We start from the raw sequence: 11,676 nt of genomic DNA, 5'->3' as shown, positions 1-11,676 counted from the left end.
ATGCGTTTCATGTATATATTCATCTGCAATAACTGTGGTGCTATTTATTACAAGTTATTATAACATCCGGTTTTGGTGCAAAGCACCAGAATTGAGATTCATGGTAAATACCTCTTTTTATGGTTTAGCCCTTCATTTCTCTTCTACTTTCTTCTTTTAGTTTTTCTCTTTTAATTCTTTTAGGGTAGGGGTGAAGGTGGTAGAGTGCTGTAATAGCTTTAGTTCTACCTTTTCTGTGGCACAAATTAAAAGATGACCCTCAATCAGTTCCTGGTTTGTACCATTGTAGTGCAATTTGCATTCACTGAATATTCTCTCTCTCTCTCTGTGATTGCTTTCCTTTTCATCAAACAAAGGAAAGGGTTTTGTCTGTGACCTTAAAGTGAGTGGTCCTGTTCTGGGTGGAAAATAATGGTTAGACAAAACTATGGTGGAGAGTGGAGACTGGTCTGAATAGCCATTCCCTGGCAAATAATTCATCTGTGGTGGAACTGAATGGGAATAATATGGCGCATTTACTCATCAAAATGCTCTATTTTATAATTCCTCATGACAACCGAAAGTTTTGTTCACACCAGACAAAGTGTGTATCAATGGGTTTCTGCAATTAAATTCTTCTAGACTTGAATCTCTGCAGCTTACAGGACCTTACCAAAGGAGTTTAGTGTGTAAATATTTTCTTAAGGAAAAGGGAGAGTTAAACAATTGATGGATGGGTGTAAGGAATCTTTTCATTTATAAGTGGGTTTCATGGGCCAGAGCTGGGCCTTGCATGCATGTGTTGGGTCAGATATGCTTGATATGTTTGGGTCCCATTACCTGACTGCCTGGCCTTTATTAATTGCAACTGAAAACATCAAATTCATGTTGAAGTGTTGAACTACTCTCCATGTGGTTGGGCCATGCTTGGTTCTTATCTCTATTTGTTCTTTTTCCTTTACTGTTTTAGAATTAAGTTTTCTCTTCACCTATTGTAAGATGAGAGCTGCTAATTTGCTTCATTGACATTACAAGATAGTTTTACAACACTTGTCCTCATAGCTTATGGGCTTTTAGCTACACTTCCAAATCAGCCCAAAAACTCTTGCAACAGAGCACAAGATAGCATAACTGCATAACCCTAAGTAATGGGTTGGGCTTGGCCATTCAAAACCCAAGCAATTGGGCCTGAAATTTTTGAATGGGACAAATTTTGCGGAGCCCAAAAGTAAGTGGCTTACCGAAAAGTGCTGTTGTGTTACGTGGACGGCTAAAGACCGTTCCACGAAAGATGCGCCTTTCGCACGTGTCAAGCTGCACCAGCGCCCTCAAACCTCATATCCCTCTCTGTTTCCAGTTTTGTGTCTACAGAAGGAGAGAAATCCTGTAAAGAAGATTGCAGAGAGAACACAATCAACCCAGAAACAAATTTTCTAAATTTTAGAGAGTAGAAATGTCGACAGCAACTATACCTCAGACGGCTGCAGTTCTTTCGTCTTCACTCAAATGCATTGGTCGCCACGTTCGTGTCTCCCAAAATTTCAGTTTGTTTTCTACTAGAACTTCCAACCGCTTCAGGCGCTTCAGAAATTTTACTGTCGCGATGTCTACAGTATCAGACCCTATTGAAATTTGTGTAAAGGATTCTGTCACTTCTCCTGGGAAGCTCGGAGACTGTATGGACTCTTTTCTTGAGTTTCATTACTTTACTTTGTTTAATTTTCTGTCACATTTTATAACCTATGCTGCTTCTTACTCTTGGGTTGCTGAGTTTTTGTGATTTCGATATGCAAATTGAGCTTTGAAGTGAAGTTCGTTCTTTATGATATCATAGATGGAGATGTTGATACTACATGTTTTTGTTTTTTAGTGGGAGTTCGGGGAACTGAAATCTCAAATGCCGGTACTGAATTAATTTTGGTGGCCGCAGTAGCTGGCATTGTGAGATGGTGACTTTATTGTCTTGTTTGGTCACTGTATACGGGTTCTGATACGATCTTGTATCTCAAGCTTAGAGAAGAAGAAGAAGAATTACAGAGGACTGAGAACAGAATTTAGAAGATTCGGGTTGGGAAGAAGAAGAAATGCAGAAGAGAGAGAAAGTTAAGAAATTGGGAAATCATTCTTCATTGCTGGAACTGTCTTGCCGTCTTACATTTGTAGTCTACGATTAGTGACCATACTAACCCAAACATGCCTTCACAATTACCCCTACTACTGACCATACGAACCCAGCCTTCCTTACAATTACCTCCTCTCATAGACCCTATTAACCAGGGTCGTAACAGGTTCATAGCAATAGTAACTTGGAACTGAATGCGAAATTCTGCAAGCTTAACATAGCAGAAACAAATGCAGTTGGTGGATTGTTTAGGTTGGGACTTTTGAGGTTGATGGGTAGCAGGTAAAGCAGTTCTCAGTGTGTCTATAAAGTAATTTGAATAATTAACTAGAAACAAACTAGTACAAAATTTGTTTACTAGTGTTGTCTGTTGCTGAAGGATTTGCTGTGTGTGTGTGTGAGGTATGGGGGGTATCCATTTCCTTTCCCTTTTCTGACAATGCTGTTGGAAAGAATCCAATTGCTCAGGGAATGTAATGGTTGAGTAGGTCTTGCATTTGAAATCGCCATATATTAATTAAGAAGAGAACGTGTATCTTAGAACCCCAGGTGCCATTCATCCTCCTAATGATAGCTCTTCTTCACCTGAACAATGCAAGGAATTGATGCTTTCAATGCTTTGAACAGATCGAAAACATTAAGGTATACACACACTTCTTTCACTTGGAGACCGTCCACTTGCATGAGAAGAAGGGGTGGGACAGTTTAAAGTGTGGAAACCACGTGAAGTGGGTCGAGGGGAGAGAGAAGTAAAGGATGGAAAACTGAGGGAAATATAGAATATCTGGGCATAGCAGCAGACAGGCTCTTTAATTTACTTATTTGCTTATTCTCCTACCCTAGTGAACCAAACAAATTCAACTTTTGGAATTTCATTTTTCCCACCTCTTTGTGCACCCCATTTTATTCCATCAAACAAACGGTTTTTTAGGGCTTTTCAAAGCCTTATTTTCAAGCAATCAAAGAGAGGGAGGGACGAAGGAGTTGCTTGCTATTTTTGAGTTAGTGACACCTTCCTTCTCTTTCTTTTACATAAAGTCCTACTAAGTGGGTGGTTGAGTTTGTGTGAATAGGGATTCCCAACCCGTACGTGCCTAGCATCCTCTTGGTAGCTTCCTATTCCTGGGTTGCTAATAACTAGATAGAAAAGGGATACTTACATACTACATAATTATCTCATAAAGTCTTAAATCTAATTAAAGATTTTTTTTTATTAATACTTAGTAATTCTTTGATTGCCATTGTCTTGCAAAATAGTAGATATTCACAAATTAAATAGATTAATTGCAAATCAGTCCCTCCAACGAACAATATTGATTAGAGAACTGTAGATCATGTCCCCAGTTCATTCTAAATATCTTTTTCAAGATTCCATGATCACGATTGACCCTTAGAACAGCTTGAAAACAATTTTCAAATGATTATACTATTAAATGATGTTAGACAAAATACCTTGTTAAATATATTACACAAAGTGCACTAGACTTAGATCTTTTCCAACCATTAAAGTGCCAAAGGTTGTGATTTATTACTGCAACAAGGACTCTCAGGTCAGAGGCAAACTGAATTCCAAATTGAGAATCTTGTTCCTCAGCTGCTAGTAGTAACCCATGCAAGACTCTCATATGATTCAGTTCAATAGATATACCATATGTGTAATCACATCCGGACCCTTGGAAATTGGAATCACCAACCATGTGAGCACATAATGTGATAATTGACTGTATATTGTTTCTAGCCGCTTCCCTAGTTGAGTACATTTTAGATAAAAACCAAAGGACGACCACATCCCATTAATAATATTGATGCTTAAAATAATTTAAGTAATTAGGGTAATTGTTAATTCAACAAAATCCTTGGAAAGCTATCAACAATTACTTGTGTGAATTCATATATATCATAAAATGCATTCATGTGGTTGATAAATTGATTGGTCCAGAAGCTTCCTGCTTCCTTGTAAGTTGCATGATGATAATTTCCTTGTGCCTTTTGTGGTTCCATCTGGTTTTCCCTTGTAGCATGTTGGAACTATCCTTGCATGGAAAGTGAAAGTTCACATGGGGCATATCTTGAAGAGCTCAATGTTGGGTACTGAAAAAACAACATATACACAAACTTAGCGTAGTTGGAATGAGGATATTGGGATGATGGGTAGTAAAACAAAAACAGAAAAAAAGAAATAAGAAGAAGAAAAGAGACAATATAAGGAGATTGGAGCTTCGATACATGATAAAAAAAATTTAAAGGAAGAGTAAAGTATGGAGTTGGTATGGACCCTGTGCAACTTAGATTTTTGAATGTTCCACAAGGGATGATACAATTCGAGTTTAGAGCCAAGTATAGGCCTAATATGGCAAGGATACTCTATCGATCTTGTTCACAGGACGAAAGAATCCAAGAAATCTTGTTCATAGGACAAGAGGATCCCAGTTGCTAATCCCAATCTCTTACGGATTAGTGGGTCCTTGTACCAAATTAATAATTGTCTCGTCTTGATTCAGGTACAAACACAATCAGATCAAATAACAGACTTTGCTGCACAATACCGATCAAGAGTGTGATGCTTTAGCCTTGAGCATACATGATGATGCAATATGAATATTGCAACAAGTGGAGTGCACCAAATGAATCTCATATAGGTGTTTCCTTCACAATATGCGCTGAGGAGATTGGAGCTGGAGCCCTTATCTTTTTCATAAAACTAGGGCTTTTTGTGGAGCTTGAACTCAAGACGATTCTTTGTACTCCTGGGGAGTATTTTGCACAATTCTAATGATCTCAAATTGATGGCAATTTAGTGTGCTAATGGTTGTGATTGATGGTTACTTAAGAGTCAATATTTATAGCTAAAATCCCTTCTCAATTTGGAGTTTAATAGATATCAAATGGTTAGTTTTTACCTGATCCAGTGTCGCTGAGTAGAATCCAATTTTTCCAATATCAAACATACTTGTTGGGATAACTCAGACATCCGGTGTCACTGTTTTATCTAGTGTTTTCACTTTAGTCATCTGGCATCACTAGATATATCCAGCAGCATGCCATTTAAGTTCTGTGATTTTTGTCTGAGATCATCGGATGTCATTCGTTGTTCATTCCAGTGCCAAATATGGCAATTCCAGATCCAAATAGCACTGAGGTGCTTGTATGTTGCTCGATATATCTCAAATCTCCATGAAGCGACTTTCTAGTGGCTGAGTGTTGTATTCATGACTTTACTTGAGTTGGGTGTTTGATCTAGAACTCCAGCTTTCTTGTAGCACTTTTTGTATGAGTGACCTATTCCCCCCCCCCCCCTCAGTTGTACCAGGACAATTTTACCACGATCATAACGTCGCACATTCATTCCTGCTATTTGTTTTTCCTTTGATTTTTCAGGCCCCTTTTGTCAGAGGGTGTTGCTGACTCTTGAGGAAAAGCATCTTCCATATGACACAAAGTTGGTAGATTTGGCTAACAAGCCAGAATGGTAATTTCCGCATGTGTCAAACCAGTGGTGAAAAATCTTCTATTCTATATATGCAGGGTTCTTGCATCTTGCATTTATTCAGTTTCTTTGCCTTCATGTGGGGCTGACAGGGAGAACTAGGCTCTTCATTGGATGTCGAATACTCTTGATTACCAATGTGTACACCAACTTCTCCACTTCAACCTCATAAAAGACCGTACCCAATGGACAAGGTGTCCACCACTGCGGTTTCTGAGGAGGGTCAACTTATGCAGCCTTGCCCTTGTTTTTGTGTATGGGATGTTTTCAACACTTCAACCCATGATCACTTAGTTACAATGAAGCAACCTTCACAATTGCAGAAGTCCCCAACTTAACCTAATGTGACTCTTTATTGCATCTTTCCTTGTATGAATACATCAAACATATTCTCTCATTTTGTGGGGCCTCTTGAAATAAAAAATTATTTGATTTATTGGTAATTTTTCTTCATTCATTTCATGAGGGAGATGGTCTCTGAGTCATATGAGAACAGAAACTGTTAATCAAATTTGTGGATGAGCATCCCTCCATGGAGGTTGAGTTCTACAGCTCTTATTGTTGGATGATTTGTTTAGGGGCTCATTTAAACATCAGAGAAGGTTAAATGGTGAGCTGTTCTGTCACCTGGCAAGACGTATTAGATGAAATTTACTTTTTGTGTGGTTCTTGGATAATATGCATACCCAAGTTGAGGTGCCACCTCATTCTCCATGTGTTCCAATAGCATGTCACTGGCTTACCTGTTGAAGTCTGATGTACAACTTAGTCTTTAAATTGTGGATCTTTGTCCTGCATATGCTGACCTACTTTTTTATCTGTAACATTTCTTCATGTTTTGGGTTTTCTATCTAGGTTCTTAAAAATCAGTACAGAAGGCAAAGTTCCAGTGGTCAAACTTGATGAGAAGTGGATTGCTGATTCAGATGTCATTACTCAATCATTGGAAGAGAAATACCCGGATCCTCCTTTGGAAACACCACCTGAAAAGGCTTCAGTGTATGTTCTTAACAATTATATGTCTGTCCATGATATGGTTTTTCCTAATGTACACATTGAAAGAACAAAATTTATCTACTTGATTTCCTCTGAAAATCCTCCTACTTCGCTGCTGATATTGTCATACAAATATGCCCTTTGAGGTTTCCCTAGATGTAACCAACTTTTCTTTTCCAGGTTCCTCTCCCCCCCCCCCCCCAAAAAAAATTCACAGAAAAGGAAAATAGAGCAAAAAAAGAGAAAGGAAAAACACACAGATACACATGCCCTTCTCCCTTTTTTTGTGTTTTTTTTTTTTTTTTGGTTGGGCCAAGTGTACTTGCCTTTTTTCTTTTTCTTCTTTCTTTCTTTCTTTCCTTTTTTTTTTTTTTTAGTGCATGTTTTCTTAACAAATGAATCTTATTCACAACACTGAGGCACCTTCATTGAGATGAAAGAGATTTACCTTTCAATGATCCTCCCTAATCTGGCAAAAAGTCTTAGCTGCATTGCTTCATTAAAATTCCAAGTTCTTTTGGCTTTGTCTATTGTTCTGGTTCCACTCTTGCATTTTCATCTAGGTACCTAGCTTCTGATTACAATCAGCATCTTGTCATCTTGCATTTGCATTGGTCAACTTCTTCTTACCCGGATTAGAGCTTATGCTCATCAAGTCAGTGTTAACTCAATCAGATCTACATTTGGGTTGCTAGTTCTCACTTCATACTTTTTTGTTCTCATAAATGGATTAAAGTTTCAAATTTTATGGTATTTTAAGGATCTTTTCTTATATGCTCTATAAACACTCTTATAGGCATAATGGCCTGTTACCCATGGTTTTTGAGCAGTTTATGTTAAAAGTGTTTTGTCAGGACCTGGTTCTGGGCTCCTAGGAGATAGTTGTTGGAGATCAAAGATCCCTTTCTCTTTTTCATTGGCTATCTAGTATCTATTAGATCGTTAATTACTATGTTTTCTCTATTTAATTTGAGTTAAATTAACATAAAACTTTATTAAACTGATTCTTCCATTTAACTTGTGGAAGTATTATGTTCCTCTAAATTTTCCCTAAGCAAGACAGCTTTCAATAAGTAGTTCATTCATATTCAGTAGAGTTATAGAACTAAAAAGAAAGTAGCAGATCGATACCTTGAAAAACAGTTTTTCTGATTCTTGCAAATTGCTAATTTTAGGTTGTAATTATTTATACATGGTCAAAATTTTGAGACCCATTGGTAATTCCATGTGTAATATATTTGTCATCAGCATATAAATACGTTATTTAGCTTTTGCTAGGAGTATTTTCTATCTTCTCTGATTATATTACATTTCTTGTAGGGGATCAAAGATTTTCTCCACATTTATTGGTTTCCTTAAAAGCAAAGATCCTAATGATGGAACAGAGCAGGCATTGCTTGGAGAGTTAACTTCATTTAATGAATATATCAAAGAAAATGTGAGTATTGCTTCTAGTTCTAGCTTTAATTTGAGCATAGAAGTCATAGTAATATTTCAAAACTCTGAGGCTGTTGAATAATAATGCATATGCTTGGAAGCAAACCTTGTGTTTGGGCAACTTGAAATATTTTAACAAACTTAAAACGAAATACTGTTATGGCCCTCTTTCTCTGATCCCCCTCAATGCATCTTAACAAGGCATTCTGGTTGTCATTCTCTTTAATTACAAGAGAAGAACAGTTGCATCTGAGAAGCTCTCAAATAGAAAAACAAGCTTATTTAAATCCATAATCAACTGGAATGTGTAGAACCACCCCAGACAAGTATCAAAATTGGTCAAATAGTAATAATCATCGTGAATCTTGTGTTAAGAGTTTATGTAATAGAGGTACTAGTCACTGGTTACTATATTGTCACTTTAAATTTGTAATTATTCTCTCTTCTACCTACCTAAGGAGGTGTATGTTGCGTGTTAGCAAAGAATAAAGGGAAGAGAAGTCGATTCTCGTTGCTATGGTTGCACCTCTCTTCTTTTTTTCTTCATCTTTCTTCTTCTCTTCTCCTTCTCTTCTCAGTCTTTGCTTTGCTTTTGTTCTCTTGAATTGGTCCTTGCTTGATTTCTAACTTCTTCGTGGCCCTCTTATAATAAATATAAGAGTTTTCTCTTCTGTTATCTATTTCTGGTTTCTTCTGTGTCTATTTGGTAATGACTTCTGAAAAATATGGTAACCAAAACATACTTGGGGAACTATAGAAGACCAGGTTTCTCACAGTTTGTTTCTGTCCAAGTTCATTGTAATTGGTGAATCATATGTTTGGGATAAAATCTAATCCCTTTGAACTGGAAGATCTTCTAATCATAAAGCTGATGTTCTGTCAAGGAATATGGGCCGTCGTGAGGACTTTTCATGATGAGCTGTACCAGTTAACTTTTCCCTTGCTTCATTTTGAGCCAAATTAAATAGGAAATATTGGTCGTCTTACTGATCCAGCGATCCAGTTTAGTCAATATATAGCTTCCCTTTCTGTTTTGAATGGAGTATTGAGTCTTATTAATTTTTTTAGGTTATAATTTATGATATTATATTATTTGAGCATTGAGCTTGCTTATATTGTTCAACACTTCCAAGGACAACTTTTTATGGTCCTTTTACTGCTTTAGTGTCAGTTCTCTCTGTAGTCCTGGTGACTGAACTAGAAGCTTATCTGCTTACACCTATTTGTTCTCTTGCTTCCTATTTGTCATCTTTAATTTTGAAAATTTAAGGACAGATAGTAGCAAACTTGTTTTACTCCTCTGCTGCATCGAAGTGGTCTAGGTAATTAACTCATGAGTGTCTTTTTTTGTTTGTTTGGGGTCAAAAGAATACTGCTTCTATGCCTTCATGCAGTATTTGCTTGGACTTCCCTGTGGTTAGGATTATTGTAATTTGTAAGCTGTCCGAAGTAACTGTCTTCCTCAATTTCTGACATATACCTTAATAACAAATATGCTGGCGAACTAAGGATATTCATGAGGCATTTAGCTCTAGAGTAGTTGTTCCCTGCATTATATATTCTTCTTTATTTTTCTTTTTCGGTAGAAGACATGCTACAATTTTTTTTTATTATTATTATTATCATTTTTTTTACTCCCTTCCAGTCGGTAGATGACATGCTTAAGCTAAAGTTTGCTGGTTTTTCTTTGCAGTGAATGGATATAGTAGCATCCCTTACTTTAAATGTCTAAATTTTGTTTATTTTCTTATAGGGACCCTTTATCAATGGAAAAGAGATCTCTGCTGCAGACATTGCTCTGGCACCTAAGCTTTACCATCTAGAGATTGTCTTGGGGCACTACAAGAACTGGTCTATTCCAGAATCACTACCATATGTGAAGTCGTATATGAAGGTATGTTGAATAGTTAGTTGACCTGGCGAGTATTATTACTCATCACCATGAAGGTCATCTTTTCTCCTTTGTGATGAATGTGGTTTGAAATAGACAGAGAGTAGTTACTCTGCTCAATCTGTTCCAGGGGAAAAGAGAACATGTAGAAACTCGTCTGTTATGCTTGTGACATGTTATGTTAAGTGTGCATGTTTCTTGCTAATGCATGTTTAGTTTTTCAATGACTAGTCTGCATTGATCAATATTTAAGAACAGAAGCACACAATGGAAAAGATTCCTTCTTTCATGCATATGGTTGGAAGTTCTGCTCATGTTGTTTATTTGCAGTCGGCTCTGTACTAACGCTGCATACTTTTTAATGTTTCAGACAATCTTCTCCAAGGATTCATTTATTAAAACTCAGGGAGTACCTGAAGATGTTGTTGCTGGATGGCGTCCGAAAGTGATGGGTTAAACTTACACAACTAGAACTCATTCTCCAGGCAATGATCAAGGTCTCCACGGTGTAAGTGCAGAAACGTAGAGAGGAGTAAATGATTTTTATTTTTCATTCCCTTTTAAATTGTTTAGTGTAATCACATCTGTATATCCATGATGTTGTAGTTCAGGGATAATACCTGATCCATTACAGGACTCTGTGGAAAATGAACTAACAATTGGAAAAAGAGCTTGTGTTTTATCCAACCATGTAATGTTTCTGTTAAATTCTGAATGAAAGAAATGCACTAGCAAATGAGCTTCATCAGATCTGCATTGCCAGCGTGTGTGGCATTATCCATAAGAATTGGCTTTAAACAGATGCCGTTCATGGTTGTATTTAGAAAAGTCCCAGAAGGTAAAGAACAAAGCGACCAAGTTGTTTAATATCTAATGCAAACCAAACCTTGAAGTTACATAGTCTAGCAGTGTAAGAAACAAAAATTACTTTCAGATTTGGATCTAGATACCTCCCCAGGTCCACATGATTTTTTCAGGAGATTGTTGGAAACAAACTTGTATGGCAGCAGTTAAGTATCAGTTTTCGAAATTTGGGGCGAGGCAAAAGTCGTTTAGCCACTATTATTCTTAAAGTGGAAGGTGAACCCACTTCAGGCGAATTCTGACCGATACATATGGAGATTCTTATGCTGAAAATTATCGAGTGAAAGGGAGAGAGCTGTGAAGTATCTGAAAAAATGGTGTCTTTTAATATCAAAGGAAATGTAGGATATTAGGGCTAAACTGAGTTGTAGTTCTAGTTCTAGGCTGGAATGGTTACTCAAAGTGTGTTTTAAGTTCACAAGATTCCCGGAAGGAAAGGTTAACAGGTCGTCGATGAAATCCATATGGGAGACAACTTTTTGATATCTGTACGAGTTGATCCCATGGATGAATCTTCGTATGAATTGACACTTTTTCTTAAGTCCAGAGTAGGGAAGAATCACACATTTGGGTATTTTCTGTAACATGTTAGTAGCGTCCATTAAGCACAACACTTCCCAGTAGAAAATTTCCGTTCTAAACGATCACGGGTCTTTACTCATGTCTCAAAGATTACAAAAACACACCCAAACGGAAATCATCAAACAAAACAGAAATCTGCATGCAAACACAAGATTTGAACTGAAATTCGAGACCAAGGAGAGAAATTGACCAAATTGTCATACATGCAATAGATATAGTCTTCCAGACTAAGGTATGGGTCAAGCCCAATAAAACCATAGAAATGAAGCTGTAAAAACAGCAGTAATAAGTAAACACAATAGAAATGAAGCATCTAAA

General features: G+C 37.1%; 1 protein-coding gene across 1 annotated transcript; it reads left to right on the top strand.

Annotated features, from left to right (window-relative positions):
* The first annotated feature begins 1,324 nt into the window (after window positions 1-1,324).
* Window positions 1,325-11,011, top strand: LOC149024822 (glutathione S-transferase DHAR3, chloroplastic-like). The gene is made up of 6 exons (XM_089145017.1): window positions 1,325-1,655; window positions 5,480-5,570; window positions 6,444-6,587; window positions 7,905-8,022; window positions 9,775-9,915; window positions 10,283-11,011. The coding sequence occupies exons 1-6, from the start codon at window positions 1,433-1,435 to the stop codon at window positions 10,367-10,369; spliced, it is 804 nt and encodes a 267-aa protein (XP_089001143.1). The 5' UTR covers window positions 1,325-1,432; the 3' UTR covers window positions 10,370-11,011.
* The last annotated feature ends 665 nt before the right edge of the window (window positions 11,012-11,676 follow it).

Source organism: Hakea prostrata, chromosome 2 (genome assembly GCF_041222555.1).
Source record: "Hakea prostrata isolate BN-2017 chromosome 2, UWA_Hpros_2, whole genome shotgun sequence".
NCBI lineage: Eukaryota > Viridiplantae > Streptophyta > Magnoliopsida > Proteales > Proteaceae > Hakea > Hakea prostrata.
The sequence above is the reverse complement of the archived record's forward strand: the minus strand, read 5'-3'. Positions and strand labels throughout refer to the sequence as shown.